This window comes from Melospiza melodia, chromosome 5 (assembly GCF_035770615.1).
Source record: "Melospiza melodia melodia isolate bMelMel2 chromosome 5, bMelMel2.pri, whole genome shotgun sequence".
Classification (NCBI taxonomy): domain Eukaryota; kingdom Metazoa; phylum Chordata; class Aves; order Passeriformes; family Passerellidae; genus Melospiza; species Melospiza melodia.
Window position 1 is genome coordinate 16,653,549 of NC_086198.1, and position 23,933 is coordinate 16,677,481.

The window sequence follows — 23,933 nt, forward strand, 5'->3', positions numbered from 1 at the left end:
CATAAAATATTTTACTATTTTTTCCCTCGTCCCTGACCCTTCATCATGCACACTTCCTTGTGTTCTCTAACACCCGGGGTGTTACACCTCACAAAACATCTTCCTAGTTGAGCATATAAGTGATTTCAGAGGCTGTGACTCCCAGGACACAGTAATAAGCATCAAATTAACACAAGTATAAAAAACAATTGAGACCAGCACATTTTTAAGCCTAAAAAATCAACTTTTACCTCAGTTGTAATGCTACTGGCAGCTGTATTCCAATTTTCCAGCAAAACGGTGTAAGCTGGCTAGCAAAGCAGAAACGAATGGCAACTTCACCAACAGATTTCAGAAAGTAATCATTGAAGCATGTATTGCTAAAGAGAGCCCAGGTTTCTAAATTCCAAGTCAACTGAACTTGAACATGTCAAGTTCACTCTCATAATTTAGAACCAGAACAAACCATGTCCAAACTACATGTTCAAATTTTTATAAAAATTAAGGTTTAACATTTATTATACATCTAGCTTTCCACATCCATGTGGGGACAAGGAATCAGAATGTACATAACTATAAGCAGTGCAAAAGTGGTGCCAGTGAGAAGTCACAATAAAGTGATAGTACAAGACTAGAGAAAATGAAGCTATGGATGTTAAGAATGGAGACCAAAAAGATTAAACAAGGAAAAACATGAAGGAAGAGGGGAGGAAAGAGTCGGATGTTTAATAATGCCCTTGTTGCTGAAAGATAAACTAATGGCACAAGACAATGTCTCTTGTAGAACAAAAATCCAATAGCAATGAGTTTTTATTCACGTTTAGTCACCTGACATGAAAAAAGTGTCTGTTGCATTAAAATAGTCATCAATGTAAATGGCAGCATGGCTGAACAAGTCCTTTTCAATGGCAACGAACATCCCACATAGTAAAGTCACTTCAACACAGCCTCATGACAATTCCCACATCAAAACAGTACTTTATTTTATAATTTTTTGCCTCATCATTACCCCCACATTAAGATCTTTCAGTTGTCAAGTGTACAAGGTGAAGAAAAAGGTTCTCAGTCAGCAAACACAGGTGCATCAGGAAGTATCTCCACAACACACCGCTTCAGATCTGCTGGGTCCCAAGTCCATCCGTGAACGCTGGGCTCCCAGCACCAAGTGCAGCCCCCTACTACGGCTACACGACTATGTTAGCTTATTAATTCTGCATCCACCAGGCCGAGCAATGTGCCAACCTGCAACAGACTGAGCATTAGAACTGAAAATGGCAGAAGAGTCACTCTATTGAACTTTACATCATTATTTGATGTTAAACAACGAGGCAAATGCCAACAGTATATACAAAAACCAGCTTTGCTTTTACAAAAGATTTTGTTTCCCATATTGATTAATCCAGGCAGCTAACTCATTGGTTTATGCAACTTTATTGAAGAAAATAAATCAATTACTAGTAGAGCTATTAGTTGATCACTCATCCATTGACAACTTGCATCATTTATTCAGTGCTATATTAAACAGTGTTTTGGAAGACAGATTAACTAATAGCTCCAAGCCTCCTAACAAAATTTAAATGAATTACAAAAATGTTCTTAAACCCTATTCTGGAATACAAGGGATGTTTGACTTCCAATTTCCATTCTCTGTAAAACAAGAACTGGTCATTCCTTTATTGACATGCATAAGATACATCACATTTTCTGTTCTGCTGATGCTATAGATTCAGTACCAATTCTCCAGACACATCAGTTATGAGCAAAAGCATATAATAAAACCTCAGATCTCTAACACTGGAAGGTTTGGAACAAGATGGATGTTGCTACAGCAATATTACTTCTTTGATGGGAGAAAACTGAACATCCATCTCCCCTCCCCCCTTCAGGTGGTATCTTCAGTATCTGTTAGAGCAGTGAGGAATGTTTGTTTGTTTTTAATCTCATAACCAAGTTAGAATGAAGACATTGGCCACATAATACACATGCTCCATTAAAAAAAATTCTGAATCTTGGGCAATTGTTCTTGTGTAACTACTTTACAGATTCTAAAAGCAGTTATTGTCCAAAGCTGGAAGAACTAAAGTCTTCTCAGATGAGCATGTGCATGAATGGAAGGAGGTAAACAAAAAAATAAAAAAGATGAGGTCTGATAGGGGAGCAGCCGGATAAGAAAATCAAAAAAGGAACAGTAATTTAAAGTTTATTCCAGCTATAATGCAGGTTATTCTGACTTTAAGGTAGCATCACATGGCATACTTCTGAGTCCATTCCCGAGATATTCTGTTGTACCTGCAGACAAAACCAGGAACTGAATTAACATCAGCATGAAAATGACAATTTCCTAAGCAGTTTATGATTAAATATGATTTTAATCCCATCTCTCTGTTCTCTTTACACTGTGAGAAGTCTCTTTCTGTACCGAGACATACCTGAATTCAAAAAACTGAACAACTTCCTCCCTACTCCAATTAGGATAGATATTCTCTAGTTTTTAGGAAAGCCTTAAAGTCAAGAGAAGCAAATTTGCAAGAAGTCTGTAATGAAAAAAATTACTGAAAGAGAAGAAACAGAGACTATCTAGGATGGAATAAAGGCAAATACTTCATTTGCATATTGTTCTTAGGTTAAGATTACAGTATCTATCCCCATGCCATAAGTAACGATTATTTGGTTAATAACGCCAGTGGATACAAAATGTCAAATTTCCAATTTTAAAGAAAAACAACACTAAGCATTTCACTGCACTGAATATTCTTTTCATACAAATATACTGCTCAAAATTTTAAGACTATTTAAAGTACACTACTTTCACAGGAACTGAGCTGACAATTAGTTAACACTTAACTCCATGCTTGTCAGTAAGTTAATTATTAACTATACAAGCAGAATATAATTCCCATATATTTCCAAGTTTATATGTGGAAGACAGACACTGCTGATTAAAGATAATTGAAATCGGGATTGTCTGAATTCACTCATGTCTATATATGAGGTCTCACTACAGGGCATCATTTTGAACCAAATTCTGACAAAATCTGGGTAAAATACTTACCAGAACCAATTGACAACGTAGCTCAGAACTCAGTAATTACTTCATACTAACTTTTTTTTGACCATGCAAGAGTAGTATCTGTGAGAAATAGTGACTAGCCAATACATTACACACTAACCACAGATCAAGCTGTTAAATTTCCATGTTCAGTAACTGGTGCATCCATTATCTGTTAGTTAATCCAGTGCCTTAGAGCATGCAGCACCCAAGTGCTGACAAATTTCCATTTTGTTAAATGCACCATAATTTGCAAATATTCTTACCCTACAGCATAGCGTATTTCTCTGTCCACTCTCTTGCTAACCTATTGTACCTAATAGGACAAATATATTTAGCATTAATATATATAAAACCCCCCAAATCTGCTTCATATAATTCTATCTGTGCAAAATAAAGAAACCTAAGGAAAATAAAGTTGTTGCAACACAGATGGGGAAAAAAAATCTGCTGGCCATTTTCAAGGGAAGAACCAAAATTTAAGGCCAAGCTGCTGCCAAATGAAGGCATCAAAACAACAAAAAGCTGTTCAAAAAGCATTATGAAGATCTAACTAGATTTATGCATGGTAAGCAAAAAAAAAGTCAATATATATACTGTAAAATACTTCCATGCACATGAGAAAAAGATACGTCTCTTTCACCTATAAACTTCAAAGATGCCAAGCTCCTTTGTTTTTAAATTATGCACTACTCACTTTGACACACAAGTTTTCTCCATCTCAGATCTTCACAAAAGGTTCACTGAACACAACTGCTGTCTGACAATGAACTCTTACAGTCTGTAAAAATACCAGTCTTGCACAATTCTGTACTTACTTGTCTCTGTCTGTTTTATAGATACGTGCAATCTCTGGCACTAGTGGGTCATCTGGATTTGGATCACATAACAGTGAACAAATGGATAAGAGAACTGCAAAAAAAAAAAAAAAAAAAAAGCAATCTCAATAGTGAAAGAGGAATGGCAATCTCAGAAACAATGGAGCACAGATCTTTACATCAGCACAACGTTGTCACAGGACAGAACCTAGAAGTATTTTCCTGAAAAACAGCCAATATGAATTCATAACTCTTAAGTAAAAAGCCCAGACTAACTTAAAGGTTTGTAAGAACTATTTGCTTCCTATATCCCCATACTTAGAGCTGTCAGCACATACACGAGAACAGCACTGCTGTGCCCTGCACTATGATGTAACATAGCAGCCAACACAAAAGCACATTATGTACTCTGATGAACAGCATATCCATGGTTCTTATCACTAAAAGTAGAAAATTCTCAGATTTAAGTTTTTCGGTTTTAAATCAGACTGAATTTTTTATTTGCTGTACTTCAGGCAAGAATATTCTGGTCTGGACTGACAAAAACTACACACATGTTGTAAAAATCTCAGTAACACTGTTGCAGGCAACTATGAGAACTTCATCTTCTACTCTCACAGATGCTTTAGAAGAAAACAGTGAAGCATTAAAATGTAGGGAATCCACATTCAAATAACAAACTGACTGTTAGGACAGACAGAAATTACAAGTTCTATAGACAAAAGGGCATTTTGAGGGATCTTTTGAAGCCACAGTGACCAGTGGCTTTGAGACAAAACAATTAGATCATCATGAAAATATTTATTAGCTGTTATTTACTGTAGTAAAATGAGGAAAGCCACAAATCTTCTCTTGCAACACAACATCAATTTATCATGAAGTACGATCAGTAAACTTAGTTCATTAAGTAATGCAATGCAATGCCAGTGCACCGTGGTAGAAAGCAGTATGTAACAATAACAGATTTATTCATCTACCCCAGATATGCCAATAGAACTATGCATGTAACTCTAGACAGGATGAAAAAATTATGCAAATTTCAGTATTAAAAACTGACTAGAAATTAATCTTTCATTTAATATGCGTATGTATCTACATGGGCAGCTCCAAACAAGCAGTTTCTTAGCCTTGGCTTGAACACCCCAACAGAGGCTTAGTTCAATCCAAATACCAGCAAATTCCTTTGGGTCCAAGCTGGTAAACTCTGCTAGGAATACTGAAGCAAGTAAATGGCCAGACAAGGCCTTACATAGCCACATATGAGAAACTGTTAGAAAAAAAAAATCCATTAAAAATGCAGTATCATCAAACTGGCAAAACACAGGCTTGAATGAGGAAGGTAAGTTAAGGGAAAATCAAAGAGATGGGTAAGAACTTAACACAATCAAAGCTAAAAGCACAGTATTCAGCACAAGATGGAAAAAATTCTCCTTCACAGAAGTTACCTTTAGAAATAGTTAAAGCAGGAGACCACTGTGATCTTAGAATATCAAGACAAATGCTGCCATTACTGTTAATATTTGGATGATAGATTCTTGTTGTAAATGCAACCTGCAACAAAAAACAAAGAAACGAAGAATGTGTTTGGGTCTATGACAGTAACTGCACCTGTTTTGCTCAGTCAAGCCCTCAGTCAATTCCATTTACTCTAAAAGAAAAGGATTAAGCAGTTAAACTGCATGAAATTCAGGGAAACGCACCCAAACCACAAGCTCTGAGTCTCCCACTACCAGGCACTGTTTCCAACAGAGAGAGGGCAAGGATGAGTTTTAATCCCAGCTGCCTCTGATGAAGACACCCAAGAGCAGTGCCTGAACCACAGAAACACTTCTGTCACAGAGCTAAGTATCTTCCAACACTGCAGTGACCCCAAGGGGGTCATATTGACTGAAAATTGGAAGACAAAGCTAGTGGCTGATAAAGCTACCAAAAAAGAGCACATTTTGCAATTACTGCCAAACTCTTAGCAAATAACCCCTTCTCTCAATTTTAGGCACTCAGCAAGTAAATCTCTACCCACGGTGTCACATTCCTACAGACCAATCCAAACAGCCACAATAATACTTGACAGTCTCCTTGGCAAGAATTCTATTATAGTAACACAAAGCTGATGAAGTTTTCCTATCAATTCAGAAAACCAGAAATGAACCCAAATATTTTAAGACATTTGGAATTCACACACATGGATTTGCTCATAAAGAATATGCTAACACACCCAGTTCTGTGGTAATCAGAATGGGACGCACACATCTAATAGATGGTAAGAATGCCTGAAAAGAAGTGAGAACTTGACAATACTACAATACAGAGGCTGGTAATTTCTTTCCTGTACTCAGTTCTTTAAAAAGCACTAATTTCACAAATGACATGGCAATACTTACCTTAGGTGGTTTGAATGGGTAGTCTGTGGGAAAGTGAATTGTCAAGAAGAATACACCACCCTGATATGGACTGTCGTTCTGTCAAAGCAAACAAATAATTCTCCTATTATCATCTTTAGGACTAAGTATCACTGAAGATCTTGTTTTTAAATAAATGGAGAGGCAATTTGTTTAAACCAAAATGTTTAACCCACCAATACAAGTGAGACATAATTAAAACTCAATCCTACTTCCTAAGCTAAGTGATACAGAACATACACACATAATTTACCATGTGGACCTCTCCAAGCTAACACATCATAAAACCCAGCAGCTCTGACAATCCACTCAGGACCAGAGGGCAGAAGCATTCAAATGCTTCTAAGATAGCTCCAAGAAGTAATGTTAACAGAGTAGGGGTCCCATCAGATTAAAAAACCTCCAGTTCTTTGTTTGGAGCTTATTTGTCGTGACCACCCAAGTTCAGAGTGGCTGCAGACTCCCATTCTCTCCTCAATTCTGTCCTTAGCTTCAGCCCTGCAGAAAACCTGTGAGTACACAGCTAGGCCCCTGTTCCTTGAAAAAACAAAACAAAACAGAAAGACTCCAACAAAAAATCTCACCCATTCCACCAGCACAACCAAACAGACAAAAGAATAATCATAATTCAAGTGAATTTTTCCTCTCTTTCTGTATTAGAAATTAACTGTAATCTAATATGAGAGAGTATTTCACATTTCCCCGCTTCAAGGGAAGAATTACTGGGATAATTCATTCAAGTGTCAAACTATAAGCAGTAAAGCAACATGTGGAAGTAAAAAAGATGATAGTAAGAAGAAGAAAAAACTGGAGTGACTAAATAGGGATTAAGTCAGCAGTTACAAGAAGAAAGAAGCAAAAGGCTTTTAACTCAAAATTACAACTAAATTTCTGAAATAGAGCTAACAAATATCATTGTTGAACCTGAAGAATACTTTGCTGTTAATTCTGGACTCGGGGCTAGGGAAAATGAATTTAAGGCATACACAGTACACTTCTACATTATTTGTTAATATAATTCTCATCTTAATTGCAGAAACAGTTCACCAATGTAAGGAAGTAACTACGTATTACTTAAATACCAAAGAATGAAAATCTGCACCACAAGACAGGGGACTCAGACCCTCAACATGCAGATTATACCCTCTGCTGTCTCTGATGAAATCTAGTGATCAAGATAGAACCTCTTGTATTTGGTCAACAGATACCATATGAGGCCTTAAGGAGCCAAAAAATACCAGATCTTTCACTGGACATATTGTGGGGATACATTTTATCAATTACAGAAACTCCTCTCTAAAATGTGTTAAACCAAACTCTCATACACCCAGGAAGATCAAAATATCCTATTGCAGAGGTGAAGATCAGATGACTGGTTCCACAATCCCTGTCTGTTATTAAAGGCAGCAGCACTAGAACTACTAACACCACACTGACACACTTCTGTCAGGGTACTGCCAATCTGGAAACAGGAACGCAGACCTTCTGACACCACGAAAACCACATGGGGGAAAAAAGGAGCTGTACATTATTACACCACCAGGGAAAACTAAAAATAATAATCCCAAATTAAATTCAACCAGTGCTTAATACCTCATGACCATGCACACACCAGCCACGTAGAATCATCATATCCAGTGGAGTGCATAACACTCCTTGCTATTTAAGCACGAATATAGCTATTGAACAATTCTATCTTCTTGAGGTAATGATGAGCAGGTACTTTGGGATGAAGAAACATCTTTCAGTCCAGTGAACCTCTAATAGCCACGTCCTAGTAACACACTTGTAGCTATATATAAAGCCATGGTAATTCAGCATCACTGATATTTAATGCTGAACAGGTTACAGGTTTTGTCTTTTAAATACAGGTAACCAGCAAACTCCAGATGTGAACTGCTTCCAGGTTGTTTTCAACAAAAGCAAACATTTGGCTTCCTTAATGAGGAAAAAGTCCCATTCAGGTTTCAGATGCTTACTGAACATTCAACACTGACATTTTTCTCCCGTCATATTTAAACCTCACATTTCAGTGATTATTCCCTCTTCTATTCTTTCCAATATTCAAGATCTCAGCATTACACCAGACCAAATATGGATTCCCTTTAAAGATCCACACAAAAAGATCCCAACTAATTCCTGACAGTAGAACCAGGTCCTGGTACAAAGTTCATGCTAGATTAAAACTTTAGAAAAAGTTAAATGCAAACAAAATTTCCAGATATTTAGTAATAATACCTAAGATTGTTCTAGAGATGATTTCAGCTGAAATACATGTCCTTGTAAAAACACCACAACAACAAAATAACTGGTGGGTTTTTTCCCCTCCCTCATTTTCCTTTACTGTAATGAAGATCTCTAGAACTTGGATAAGAGGAGCTAACAAAAGTAAACCAAAACCCCCAGAGTTTTCTCCTCAGTAGGAACTACTCATTTAATATTACATCACAAGAATCAGAATACTTACAGGTCCCATAATTGTGGCTTGCCAATGAAACACTACAAAAGAAAAACTCCGCATTATTATCTAGGCATGATATGCTTTGAGTCAGCAAACAAAACATTAAATTTGAAGTCACTTACTGTCATCTCCAACAGGACCTGCTGAACACTGTGCTGGAGGATCACGGGCTAAGTCACTAAGTTCCTTTAGGAAAACAAAAACAAATGAAAATACTTAATTCTCACTTCATGTCTAGCAAAACCCTTTAACAGTTTTTCCATATACAAACACAGAAAAATGTGCAATTAACAACTCTAAGAACCACTAGATCAGTATCAAAAATGTTTATAACAGACAAAGAAGCACCAAAACCACCTGTAACTACAGTGACTATGCCTTTACAAATACATGTATGTCACTACTGTGGAAACACTCCTGCTGAAAAAAGAAGCAGGACACAAAGCCTTAAGCTGGCAAAGTCTAATCACTTTTTGATTGAGAGTTACAAAGATTCAAGTCTAGAGAAGCCTGAAGTGGAACCAGAGAAATCAGCTGATAAGTCTTCATGAAACAGGAAAAACTCTGTATGTAACATCTGACATTAGAATTAAGAAAAGAAGAAAAAACCCCACAGAAACTTGGTTTCACTTCACCCACCACCTGCATTAGGGATGTACCTCACAGAGATTGAAACAGGAAAATTCAAGAGGCTCACAAGTGCTGTAATCAGGCAAAATATATGTATTTTTTATTTTAAACTTTGCATTTCAGACAATTATGCCTTTAAAATTAAAAATTACTGAACTGCAGGAATAGTTTTCTCCCTCCCCCACTACAGAGGAATGGAAACAGACAGTGCAGATGGAGGATTCCTTGGGCAGTAACAATACTGTTGTGAGGAAACAAAGAAGCTCTCCATTAAATCGCTTTAATGGCACACAACTCATTTGTTTGGACAGTGTCTTAAAATTAAATTTACACTTTCAGTTAAAGCATGTAACAACCACCTTCTTTCTCCCCTACTCTCCCTTGACTCTAAAAAGGGCTTCAAGAGCTTTTACAGATTAATCTGCACTTGTCAACATATCTAGAAGTCTTAAGAAAAGGCAAACTATTCGGCCCCTCTTTCATACATTAACAGTTTCACACAAGTTGGTTTTTTTTCCCCTGGATGTCCATACAAGCCATTCAACCAAGAACTTTGTCAGACATTTAAGAAAGTCAGGCATATCTACTACGCTGGAAACATATGCATAATTGGACCAGACAGCTAACTCTTGCCTGGGGAGATCCTAATGGACATCCTTAAAGTTTCACAAATTCTGCAATCCATAAAAATTTACTAAGTATAAGCCAACAGAAAATGAGGAAAGAACCCCAATTTATGTTTCTTGTAACATAAAACACGTTGTTCTTTGGTAAGATGATAGCTCCTGCAAACACAGAAAGAATAACACCACTTCAACATGTGCAAGCCCATACACTAAAAAAAAAACCCCAATCACAACCAACCAACCAACCATTCCCCACCAAACAACAAAATCACGTCACCGAAAGCCCAAAACAATCCCCTTCCTTCCAAACACCAAGAAAATTTAGTCCCAGGTTTCCTCTCCCTACACACGTTAATTCTGATGCATTTTCCAGTTAATAATATTTCCATTTTGCACTGGCATCACACTGTTTTACAAAATGAAACCGTATCAGTTTGGATAAGCAACAGCACAATGAAGTTAATAACAGTGCAGCTCATTTCACTGCGGCTGTTTGTAGAAGGCAAACAGCTCTTTCCAGATCATCACAGTACACGCATTTAGAATGCATTTTGCTACACTCTCCAAATATTACTGGGAGGCCTGATGACAGACTTCTTTCTGCCATTTCATATCACTTCTTAGTTCCATATGTTGTTCATTATCCTCCGGAAAAATTTGCTAACTTAGATTTATGTTATTCAGGTAAAGGCAAACAATAAATGTAAAAGAAGTTTCTGATAGAAAGGTTTCATTCTCAGGGCATTTTTTTTGCTGTTTAACAAATACAGCAGGTTTTGTTAATCAGATTTATTTCTCATCAAAATGTATTTTCCAATTCTAAGAGTGATCAATCATTTCCAAAAATCTGAGAGGAAAAAAGATATCATGTCCCTTGAAGTAAGCTGTAGCAAAAAAATAAGCAGAAAGACACAAATGTTATTATTTTAATGCAGTTGTACAGTTATTATTAGATTTAATAGTAGAAGTACATTTAGATCCTCAAGGTTTTTTTTTAAACTCTCACAGGGACTAAGAACTATGAAGACTCTTCATGCCATAATATGAAAATTACAAAATTAAGTAGCATGACAAGGATGAGACAAGATTAGCATAAAGTGGACTGTCAGAGATATGTGCATTAGACTAGAGAGGTCTTCAAAAGGTACTACTATCTTCAGAGAAACAAGAATTCAGTATACTCAAGATAAAAATAGGTACTTTACCACAGCAGGAAAATTAGTAATTCAACATGAATAATTCAACCAGGAAAAGTAATTGCAGATGTAAGACATAAATTAAATTTAGTAAGTTCCAGTGATACATTTGTGAAAAAAACCCTTTGGAAATAAAAAAAAAAAAAATGTAAAAGCTAAAACAAATGAGTTTCAATATTCCAGGCTCCAATCATTTCAAAATTTATGTCTGTACACCTTTTAACTACTTGAACTGCTCAAGATAACAAGGTAGCAGTGACCTTCATTAACGAAAGGACTGAAGTTCTGTCTGGTCTAGAACAGCTCAGTAAAAAAAAAAAAAGCCACCCTAACTGTGCTAATCAAAGCAGTTCAATATACAGATAATTCTGGGAACAAATGATATATCAGTTGGAATTTCACCCACAAAGCAAGTATTTCACCCACTAAATTTGCAGGGGAAGAAGCTGAGGTGTCACACACTCTTGTATTTGCTTCTCTGGGGTACTATGCTCAGAGCAGTCTGTAGTAAAGCTGTTTGCTTCAGCAGAGTGCCAAGGGCTGTGGAGAACTTGGGCAAACATGAAGCAAACCCTGGTTCACAGTAACACCAGACCTACTTCATCTCTCTCTTTAGAGACACTTCACATCTACATAAAAAGGGGAGGCTTTTTACACAAGGGAGTGGAAAGTTCTGAGTAACTTTAAAAAGCACCTCCTTCTGAAAGCTACAACTGTACCGAACACAACAAGCAAACTGGAATAACTGGAAACTGAACAAGCAGAGACACGTGGGCTGTGAGATCTGGAGTGCAGGTGAAGCATTTTATTCAAGGAAAGGAAGGGGCTTTTTTTTAAAAAGCTTCCCACTCAGCAATATAAATACAAATCTACTTTCTCAGCTTAGCAACCAAAAGTAACAATTCTGTAACAAAAAAAATATTGAATCTAGTATTTTTACATATAAGAGCTTTCTGCTTCTCCTATTCCTTCTATAGTACCTACTTCTCCAACTTTGCTTCTTTTTTTAACATGGTTTCAGTAATGCTTTCCCTTTCTCAAGGGCTATTAAGCTACATCCCAAATTTTCTTAAAAATCCTTAAAACAGAACCCACATTTTCCTGGAATCGGTTGTTACACCTTTTCACTGTAGAGGTACTTTAAAGAAAAACCAAACCAAAACTCCCAAGCAGCAAATGTGAAAGACTAGAGAAACAATAACCCAAATTTGGTGAGGAGTGTCACACCGTGCACCTATCGGGACGGATTAGTCTTGAATTACAACCGTGACCAGCAGTCTCTGTCACTGCCAGAGGTTTCCGGTGCAGCTCCAGCATGTCACCGCTTCTGTGTCCCAGTTTCCAAATATAAAGTGTGATAGTTCCTACTTCTCCTCAAGGATGATTAGTCACTCAGCATTTTACTGCTAGAACACTGTTAAAAGAGTAAGCACCAATGCTTCTGTTACAGGACAACAGCAAAGTACCGCAGACAAGGAGCGATATGTGTACAATTCTGCAAGAGTTTTGGATAAAAAGGGATCAATAGAAATAAAACAGCAGCACCCATCACTGCAACAGACAGATCTGCTCTAACACAAATTCAGCACGTTGTTCTCTGCCAGTTTCACATTAGGCTGCTAGCAAGATTCAGTTTCACTGGTGAAACAGCCCCATTTTTTATCTCCTCCCTTCTCTTTCACTATACATTTATCAGAAAGCTAACAAAAAAACCCACAAACCAGTACTTTCAAGAAAAAATGCTTATAAAAAAGCTAACTAACCTGCTTGTGTTGCAGCAATATAATCACAACTAACATAGAAAATATGGCTTAAGCTTCAAGTAAGGATTCAAAACTTTGACACGTGAGAGCAAATGCAGGACTATGATCCTATATAATAAAACCAGAAGTACCTTTCTTTTTTTGACAGAAAAGCTGCTAAAAAAATCCCTCAAACAACTCCCCTCTACCAGCTATTTAAAAGATTACAGAAGCCATTTAAAGAATGAAGAAACTTTAAAGATTAACAAAGGCTATCTCAACCAAATATGCATGAACAAGAAAACAGAAGTTTCCAGGTCCCAGAAAACTCTGTAAGAGATGACAGCCTAGTGCCCAGCAAGCTGCTTTTTTGCAAGGTACCAAATAATGCAGCTTCTGCACCAGTTTCTTCCCATTTGTCAGACTCCATACTCCCTGTGGCACTACTACATTGTTTTAGTTTAGGCTGGAAATAGCCAGCCATTCCTTTCAATGATAGTAACAGCTGACTTAAGCACAGTGACAGAAGATCACTCCAACCAGAATGACTGAAGACTGTCCTCCACAGGCCTTAATTCACAGTTACATTTAATATTGGTTCATAACACAGGTATTTGTTAAAATTACATACTGCAGTTTTCTGGTTTGCACTCAAGAAAGCATAGAGGGGCTATTTTAGAGGGGTTTGCCTTAAATTTCCAGAAAATAACTTGGAGGACATCAAAGTTGATGCAGTTAAATCAGAAGTTAAGAAAAAATAAATCAACAAACCACAACACAAAAATCCCAAACAACCCACGATGCTCACACACCCAAAAAACCCCAGCCCAAAGAAACCCAATCCAACCAAAAAAGGACAAAGAGAAAAATGAACACTTAGGCCAATCAAAAAATCAGCATTCATTAACTTGACTGCTTGTCTAATGATGTGTCAAACAGGATATTTCAAACTCTAGGCAACCAAAAATTCATCACTGCATTAGTCTTACTCATTAGCTCACAGCTGAAAACAGCTTTAAAAAAGAAGGAAGGATTGGAAGCAGCTGTAAAGGGAGGGGGAAGAACATTTAAGCCTGTTTGAAGATTAAGAAGTGTCAAGCAGCAAAGAACTACTGCCTCATCCCACACAACTGCATCTGAAACACTCGTTTCGGCATGGAAATTAATTACACCTGGAAGCAGAAAATAACAGTTTGTAAGGACACTGAATGTGGATTTCTAAGCTGAGTAAGAAAGCAATGGCATAATAGACATCACAAAACAAATGTAACCAGCAGAAAATTATCTGTTTCAAACAAGCTGGCCTTCTGGTGAAAAATAAATAGATAAAAGCAACGTGTAATGGCAGTGCAAGATACAGAAAGACACAGGTTCCTCTTGATTAAAAAAGGACAACCATGCAGAGAAAACACATGAAAAACAAGCACAAAAAACAGCAAAGACAATGAGCACAGAAATGTTTTTAAGAAACCCCCAAAAAAGCTAGCAATGTAACAGTTGTAATTCTCCCTATTTTGGTTATTCTGCTTCTATTTTTCATGGTTCTCCCTTCAGTCCTTAGTACCGGATTTTTCAGCCTACACCTCACATACTGTTTGTACAGTGTCTAGCAGTAATACCACCACGGTATAAGAAAAGACAAACATTGAAATATTCATGTTTTAAGCCTCACACTCAAGGAAGGAAATGCCAGAGTGCTGTGCCACTGTAATTAAAGCACTTGGTGTACTTGGACTGTGATATAAACTACTCAGGTGACTCCCTACTATCTCTTCAAAGAACCTAAGAACCTACCTTTCAGTACACAAGGCCTTTGTGAATGAGAGTATTGTCTACAGCTGTTCTCATCTGTTCTGGAATCTGGAAGGTGTACAATGCAGGTAATGGTTTTTGGGAAATTTCAGAGTTACTGCAACTAAAATGGCTCTCTATTCCAATGTTTTGCAGAGTAGCTGGAAAGATCCAAATGGAAAAGGAATGCAGTTACAGACTTTGCTTTCCTGGTCATTCCCTAAAGGCTTTCAGAACAAACTTTAAAAAAGGTGGCAACTACACACCTGTAGCTGTGCTTTGAACCCAAAAGTACAGTTTGTTTCCCCTAAAGTAACCAAAACCACAGAAGCTGTCTTACTCAAGATGAAGAAAATCTGACTGCTTAACACACAAATTCTGAGTTATTATAACAATTAGCATACCCTGAAAACAGCAGAGCTTATGAAAACGCTCCTGGGCTCAGTGAAGAATGAGGACTGTACACATTGGCTCAAGTACATTGAAGGGGCAACGCTGAAGTGAAGCACTGGTTAACTACTGAGTCATTCGGTGACAGTTGAGTATTTTAATTCTGCCATCTTCAAGCTTTTGAATATCAGACACCAAAACTTAGCATGGCTTTTCCCTTGGGAGTTTTTTCTGCAAGAACCACAGTAATCTTTGGTTCTGTAACCCAGGACTACAATGCAGCCCTCATAGAAGAGGGTAACTGGTATAAACAAAGGCCACACAAGAAACACCAAGATGTGCCTTGCTAAATGAAACAGAATGGCTGGGAAACAAAGGGAAGGCTGAAATTCAGTACCGACAAATGTAAACTGATGCAGGTGGAAAGAAGTTTATACTCGAAGTAAGGCACTCTTTCCTGATGGCTACCTCTCAGAAATGCAATTTGGGCATCGTGCTAGACATTTTCAGACCAATGCTGGCTCATTATTCCTTAGATACTGGAGTTTGGCAGCATTGTGCAAGAGGCTCCCAACATGCTGCCCTTCAGCTTGTTGAGGGCACAGTAACTCAGAGCAGTGTTTGACACATAACCAGAAGTGGCACCTGTACACCCTGCGCTCCATGGGACAGAAGAGTCCCAGAGTTTGCCAAAACTACACAAACAAGTTTGGAGACTGGCAGTGTGCAGGACAAGAAATGACAAGTGGCCTCAATGGGGCACAACATCAGTCAGTCTGCGCTTTCTGAAAAGCTACAACAATTATCCATATTCTAAAAAAAATGAGGACGCTGTAACAGAGTTATCACATTAGTATTCTAACAATACCATGTTTGCAATCAGCATGGTGAATTCACTGTTTAGCAACAGCTTGAGATATTATTCTGAAATTTATTAATTAACCTAATAAACTCTGAAAATCAGCTCTCCTTTTAAAAAACTGCCTTAACTTTCACCGGTCCATATTTTTTATGAATACAAAGATACATGTGAAAGTTATTACAATATACCACAGGGGTGCAGCCAATGGACACAACTATGTGGGACTGACTATACTGCCTTAGTTACACTGTGCATTACCCATCATATATCATATTATGCTATTTCTGACACTACCCTTCATAATCATTCTAAAGGCCTGTCTATAGGATCAGGTACAGTTACACACAAAATCAACTCACAGCAAGACAACTAACCAACCACTACCAAAACAAAACACAAAACTATCTGGAGTACAACTGCTCTTACAGTTGAGTTCCACCTCAGCTATCCAGAGAATAGTGATGTACAGAAAGATCTTAAAAAATAAATGAGGGAAGTTTTAAGTTTCAAAGCATCTTTATGAGCAGACTGCATCCTGAAGTAAAGGAGTAGAAGTGGGGGCTTGCTCATGTGGCAAACAGTAATTTAGGAGATCTTCCTATATTATTCAAGGCAAGAAAAAATTATAAGTAAGGCTAAAAGGAAAAACATATTTTTCATTTATCTGATTTAAGAGATTTTTTCTTTGGCATTACTACTCAAATAGGCCAACAAAGGTTGAGAAGTACTGCCTGTGAGCAGTGCACTTATTTATTAGACACTCAGAAGAGCTCAAAGAGGTGATGAACACCTGGCCAACCTAACTCCAGGTCACAGAGAAAGCTGCTCACTATAAAGGTAACTGAACATTTAATACAATCTTCTTACCTTCCCCATCAGAAAGACCTAAAGCACTTCAGTAACTGCACTCAGTTCAACTGGCAATTCTGGTGTCCAGATGCTTGTGGAAAGGTTTAAATGTTGGTCACCTTTGCCTACTGGGCTGCAACTTTTGCAAAGCAGTCTACAATCCTCTCATCTTGCTTTCTCAAGACCATAATAAAAACCTATCACAATTACAGTGGAAAAAACTGCAGATCTTGAAGATGTCTAGTATATCACACGTCTCAAAGGGATGATGTTCAGAACAAAGGCTTCCTTTACACAAAAATTTAATACTGAAGTTTACTGTTGGTAACAATCCCCCTATCTATTTAGCTTTCAGTCCTGAATCTTGCAATGCTCTATTTTCCAGTATTAAATCTTGTTCTACATTCAAGTGTTTTACAAAGAGCTGCTAAAGGTATAAACACCAATTTAAACTTGTGAATGTAATTTTAACTTTTTTTTTTCGCAAAGCTTCCCCAACACAAATTTATTCAGATCTGTGTCCCATAGAAAACCAGCGAAGAGAAACTGGTTTTGTTGCGTTTTTTTTTTTTTAAATCTCCTGCATTTTTAATTCGGAGTTTAAGACATTAAATTTATATTCCGAAGTTAACAGAACTTTGTCAAGCATGTGCAACTCTACACAATTTAAGATTTTAAGACCAACTTGGCAAAAAGCAACCACATTTAAAAATGCACTACTGACTGCAGTTATATATACACACATTCACAGCGTTGCTTTCATGTCTTAATTTTTTTTCTGCATATTCTACCAGCAGGTTACTACATCAATCACAGCAAAGAATGCTTGTAACTCAGCCCTTCCAACATAAGCTATGGCATCTCAGCCTAAAAGCATCAACAGAAGTCAGTTTATTCTGAGAGATCAGACCTAAGGCTGAAGTGCAAACCACAAGTTCCCATCTGCCAGCTCTGATGCAAAGGGGAGGGACCTACACAAGAGCACAGAGCAGACAGTTAAAGTGGCAAAACCTTCATGTTTACAACAGAAAGACTTCTCAGGGATGGTGTATCAATGCCCTAATCCAAATGACACAAAAGCTCAACCCTTTCCCACTCCACCTTTACCAGCTGTCACTTGATATCTCAGAGAAGGTTAAGAACATCCATCCTCTCCAGTGGATGCAGAGAACACATCCACGGCTAGGGAGGGTGTAACACCAGGCTGGAACTGGGCTCCGCAAGGAACAGAGAGATGCCTTTGGCAATAGGCAGTTCACTGCTCAGTACCCAACAGCTGCTGCTTACAGCTGTTTCCATCCTTCTCCACTCCCTTATCCACTATTTGTGAGCTCACAGAAAAGCCTCAGAACTGGTTACAGACTGGGCAGGAAGTCGAAGGGAGCTTGTTCTGTAGAGTTCCACATCAGGCCTTCTGTAGAAGAAACCCACAATAGGAATAACAGCAAAAGCACACTTATTTTCTAAACTAGATCTCTAAAAGCTGGAATGATCATAAAGATCATAAGAGCTGGCCACCCTTTTTACTCTGTATACATTATCCCACCTAAATGCTTGATATACTGGAGGACTCTTTTTAAAGTATGCAAGAAGTACCCATCTAATGGAATATTGATCTCTGAAGTTCTGTAAATCACTTAAGTGAGATAACAATCCCCATTCTCTTCCCACTCCAATGCACACATTTAAAGTTCTATGCTGACTGGGGACTTGTTTCACAAGCACTGGGTTCATTTAACAAGAGCAATCTTCAAGTTATCACAGTCCAAACTTTCCAGCTAAGGAAGCATAGGTTTTCCTCTCCCATAAAAAAATGGCCAGTTCTTAAAACACACCCAATACTTTATTAATAATTGCTGGCCTTCAATACCAAACCTACGCAATTAAGAAACATTATTTCCATTTTAATGATATTAATTTCATAGTAGAACTGTCACTTCTTTTTGTTTAAGCTAAATCTTAAAGAGAATTTAAGTGATGACAGCTTTCATCTAATGCTAAATATTTTATTCTGACTTTAAAAATAATTTAAGTTCCTCAATACTAGGGCCTCCCAGACTCCATTACTGCAGTATCATGATTTAAAAACCAACCACTGCCTTCTGGCTCAATGTGACCCTCTTACCACTGAGTGCAATAGTTGTGCTGAATTACACACTCAAGGCAGGGCCTTGGTCTAGTCCTGGATATTCACAATAGTTAAGTGAAATTACAGTAAAAAAGGTAATTCAATACATAGAGAGAGCATTTACAAAGGTTTAAAGCATTTCAACTAAGCTTCCATCAACTGAACTTCATTAGCTAGCTAATCTTAACTTCCTGAGCCCCTAAACACACAAATCCAGACTTATTTCTACACCTTCATTCAAAGCATGACATCCATCACATAACTCCAACTTTGAGAAAGCCCAGTAAACAAAACCCAAGACTGCCCACAAAAGTGTTGTGGGTTTCATCCAGACAAGAAAACTTAATTCCAACCAGCTTTATTATTGATTTTTTTTTTAATTCAAACCAAGTTCAAAAGAAAAAAGTAACACTTTAAAAATAAAGAAAAAAGCAGGCTTTCAAACTCTTTGACCTTGGTTAAACTAATGCAGATTTCCATGCAGTCCTCACTGATGCACATTAAACCTCATCTCTGAAAATACTGTATTTCCAGGGTTAGCAGCATTTCTTACTATGAGCATCTGGAGAAGGGGAGTTAAAATTGCAATTAATTATACATCTAGGAACAGTGCTGGAGGCTATAGCCTGAGGAAAATAGTTAATTCAGTCTCCATTCCACCAGTGTCAATGGAAGCCTATCTGTACTTAAATAGCAATAAATGGTTTTGCCACCTTCAGCCTTTAGCTTCCAGGATGCCAACTCCAGTTAAGATTTTCTAATAAATTATTCCAATATAATGATGCTGGCTTGTGCTATGCTTAATCAAATGGCCATAAAACACAGCAGGCACAAGCTTTCTTAAGGATTACACGGACGAGACATTTCATGCATACATCTCCTGTATTAATTCTATTTTTAGCCTATCAAGATCACTTAGGCCACTTACATTACCTCACTTTAATGGGTGCACACAGCAGTGATAAAATGGACGTGTACCAATGATGAACCATTTCCAAATTTTCCAAATTCTATGCATTCCTGATTCCCTACTCGTACATAAACGCTTCCCAGCTACCACATCATCATCCTTCGAAGCGGAAGCTCCAGGATGCTGCAGCAATTACACCATGTGTTTTTAGCAGGCACCACTGACACTTCAGACCAAGACAATGTGCCACAGCATGCAGCAAGCATTTACATACATGCTCGTAAATCATTGTGAATTTCTTGATAATTCTGGGAGGGGAGGGGGGATTTCATCCTCAGGAAATAAAGCATTTAATTTTATGGTAAAAGAACTTGCTTGTTATCATAAAAAAACTGCAAAGCAAGCCATATCAAGGACAGAGTTTTGCCAACTGAACACAAGCTGCCCCCAGAGCAGATGGCACTGCTGCCATGACAAACTCCAGCATAACAATAATCTTTCTGGGATTGGCTGTGTACCTGACAACTACTTGAGTTTGGGAGTGCTTTATACAGGGTGTTCCAGAAGCAGACAACCCAATACATAAATACTCATTTACTTTCGTTTTCAAATCAGAAGTAAAACTTGCCAGTTATGCCTTAAGAGTGGTTGCATTCTGAATGTGCAACAGACTTCAAATTAAAGATATACACACACACTAACAGAATCTCACAGTGTAGTTTTCTCAGTAGAATGAAGAATGTTATTTCACTTGATATGTCAAGCCCACAAACAGGGAGCCAAATAAACAGACTGAAAATATCTTCACTGGGACATTGAGGATGTCATCCGCTGCAGGAGACAATGAATTCTAGTCCTGACAAGTAATAACACAAACTAAATCTGGTATGATGATTACAACGTTCTGAGGTCCTAGTTTCTCTTTAGCCTGTTCTCATCTACTGCCAAGACCTACTGCAAGGAAGCAGAGAGTTCCAAGGTCTGATCTGTGATCTTACAGTTGGAAGACAGGGAATCCCAGCTTATCAGTGACAATGCCGTTCTCTCGGGGCCTTACTGGTTGACAGGATTAAAATTACATTCACAACCATTTCGTTACAGAACTGGCCCTGCTGTTTTTTTATGTCACCATGAGCCCCTGTAAACATTTGTACTGGAAAGCAGTAGAGGAAAGAAACCAACGTGCAAAGAACGGTTTCGTTTCACAAATAAAGTTCACCTTCCAGGCTTGCAAACACAAAAATCAAAACTAAAAACTCCATGTGAATTTTGAAGTGTATCACGTAGTGTAGGGTGATTAAGCTGATAAAAAAACCCAAACACGCACACACACACAAAAAACCCAAAAAAAGGCAAAAAGAAAAACCCCTAACTCAACTATCTTCCCAATCCTAAACTCTTCTAAGAGTAAAGGAAGAGCCTTCCTACCACACAGTGCCACAGAGCATAAAGACCAATGCAGGACAAGACTGTACACAGCAGGCCAAGACGCTGAAGTCAGAGATGACTTACTGGTTCAAGAGTCACGCTGAATCGTTTCCAGGTTCTGACCACCAGATTACTACATAAGTGGGGGTTTGTCTTGGTTTACATTTGACAATAAATTCTTACCTGCAGCGCCTGAACGTGTTTCATAAGCATGAGCTGATGACAAAGCATACCAGGGAGTATCCTAGCTGTGTTTCAACTCAAGTGATATCATCCACTAATACAGGGAAGAAGTTTTGATGGCAGATTCAAAAGGAATTGTTTTGAAATTCTTGCCAGAGCATAGCCATAATTCAAAGACAATCCATTCAGCTAGCTACCCAGAACGGAATTGAAATTTTAGAGGAAAACAGTACTATCCATTCACTAAAAATATTATAAAAAACGCTTTTTTTGTCGAAAATATGACCACAGGCACTGCGTGAAATTAAAGCGAGACTAACAGGCGGCATGAAGTTTACACACTGTCTACAAAAGGTGTTTTGTGCACTGAAATTCACCGATTTCAGGACACACTGACGTTCTGCCATCTTGGCAGGCTATGAGATGACCAAGAAACTCCTCTGAGCTCTTGAAACACGTAAATGCTCCACGTAGCTCGCGTAAGAAGGAGCACAGACCAACAGCGACTTCCCGGTTACGCCGCTGCGCTCCCCATCGCGTTTTGCCATTACATCCCAGCAATTCCCAAACCTGCCGAGAAAACCGAGACCTACTTAGGGGCTACTTCACGCCGGGAGCCTTCTTAGCCTGGGAGCGGTTTAATAAAAAACAACCACCGCCACAAACAAACAAATAAAGAAAAAAAAAGAGAAGAAAAAAAATAAAGAAAAAAAAAAAAGGAAAAAAAAAAACAAACAACTAACCAACAAACTTTCATCACCCCGGCATTTTTTCCGAGTTAGCCGCCGCGAAGTTGCTCCACCCGGCTCCGATTGTGCAACGGGGGGGAGGCGGCGGCGCGCAGCGCGCTCCCGCCGGGCGCGGGGGGAAGCTATTCCCGGACGGGCGATGGATTCCCGGGTGTCCAGAGGGCCCCGGGCCGGCGGAGAGGGGCGACTGCGGGGCGAGGGCAGCGCCGCGGTGGCTGCTCCGTGTGTCCGTGCCGCCTTATTGCGGAACGCGAGGGATCCCGGAAAGCGCCCGGGCCAGGCGGACCCGCCGCCATCTTACAATGCGGGAGAGAAGTTGCACAGCAGAGGGGAGAACCCGGCCTGGGGGCCCGGCTGCTGCCCCGGGCAGCGCCTCCATCGCGCTGAAAGCCCTCGGCAGCCACACACGGGCCGGCGCCATCCGGGCCGGCTTCGGCGGAAGGGCAGCGGCAGCGACCCCGGGCCGCGCTGACATCCGAGCGGCCCCGGGAGCTGCCTCTCTCCGACACCCCCCCGGCCCCCGCCCTCAGGAAGGGGCCGGGGCCGAGCTCAGGCCCGGAGAGAGCGGCCTCGCAGCCCCAGCCGGGCCGCTGCCCCGCCGGAAGGAGCCGCCGCTTCCCGGCCTCTTCAGCCTCCGCCTCTCCCCCCCCCCCCCGCCCGTCTCCTCCAGGGGCGAGGGGGGGAGGAAGGCGATGGGGGAAGGGGAAGAAAAAACACCCAAAAAATAACAATAAAAAGAAGGGCGAAGCGGTGAAGGAGGAGGGGGGGGACGGTGGAGGAGGAGGAGCCGCGGTGCTCACTCACCTTGTTGATGCGTTTCAGCGCCATTGTGTGTGTGCGAGTGCCGGGCCCGTCTACGCGCCGCGGTGACTCCGCGCTCCGCTCGGGGGGCCGGGAGGGAGGAGGAGGAGAAGGAGGAGGAGGAGAACGGGGAGGAAGGCGGAGAGGGGGGAGGGGGCAGCTGCTCTTCTCCTTCCTCCGGAAACAGCCGGGGGGGCGCCCGACCGGCCGGCCGCCCGAAGTCCTGCCTGCCTGCGGGCAGCGGGGCCGTGAGGCTGCCAGGGGAGCGCTCCGCCCGCCGCCGCCCGTCACGGCCGGGAGAGGGTGCGAAGTGCCGGGAGAGCCGAGAGGCGTCGCCCGCCCAGGGAAGAGCGAGAGAGGAAGGGCGAGAGAGCCCCGCGCTGCCGCCGCTGGCCAGGCCCGGACGCCGCGGGAGGGAGGGAGGCGGGGTCGGGCCCGGCACGCCGCCGCCAACGGCTCCGGGGGCGGGGCCGAGGGCGAACGGGCGGGGCAGGGGAAGGAAGGTTCTGGGGCCGCCCGCGGGCGCCGCCGCCTCGGGACCGCTGTGCGGCTCTTCCCGCCCGCGGCTCCTGGGGGTCGCGGCGGCTCCGGAGCTCGGCGGTTCCCGGGGCTCGGCCGCGGGCGCGCACCGCTGACGGCGGGTCCCGCCCCGCCCGCCTCCCCGCGAAATGGCGGCAGCGGCCGGATCTAGGCCCGCCCGCTGACGCGGCGGCGCGGTGTTCCTCCGCGCGTCAGCTGGCTGTCAGCGCCGCGGAGGGGTCACCTCCGCCCCGCGCCCCAACGGCTGGAGCGGGGCTCGGCCCGCCTGGAGCCTGGGAAGGAACGGCGCTCCTACGGACCCGGCCGTGCCGGGAGCGCCTGGGCACGGAGCAAGGCGGGAGCCCCAGAGCGATGGGGTTTGCAGCGTTCGCCGCATTCGGTGCGAATGACGAAGCTAAAGCG

The 23,933-nt window shown here is 40.6% G+C and overlaps 1 protein-coding gene across 2 annotated transcripts; it reads right to left on the reverse strand.

The window, feature by feature from the left end:
- Positions 1-771: 771 nt before the first annotated feature.
- UBE2D3 (ubiquitin conjugating enzyme E2 D3) lies at positions 772-23,405 on the reverse strand. Of its 2 annotated transcripts, XM_063156424.1 has the most exons (8): positions 22,995-23,405; positions 8,829-8,892; positions 8,713-8,744; positions 6,228-6,305; positions 5,292-5,397; positions 3,847-3,940; positions 3,295-3,344; positions 2,164-2,268 (listed from the first exon to the last, which is right to left on the reverse strand). In XM_063156424.1, the coding sequence occupies exons 1-7, from the start codon at positions 23,016-23,018 to the stop codon at positions 3,296-3,298; spliced, it is 447 nt and encodes a 148-aa protein (XP_063012494.1). In that variant the 5' UTR covers positions 23,019-23,405; the 3' UTR covers positions 2,164-2,268; position 3,295. The 2 variants fall into 2 exon arrangements, with proteins under 2 accessions (XP_063012495.1, XP_063012494.1); XM_063156425.1 differs by lacking the exon at positions 3,295-3,344 and having other exon boundaries at positions 772-2,268; positions 22,995-23,239.
- Positions 23,406-23,933: the final 528 nt, after the last annotated feature.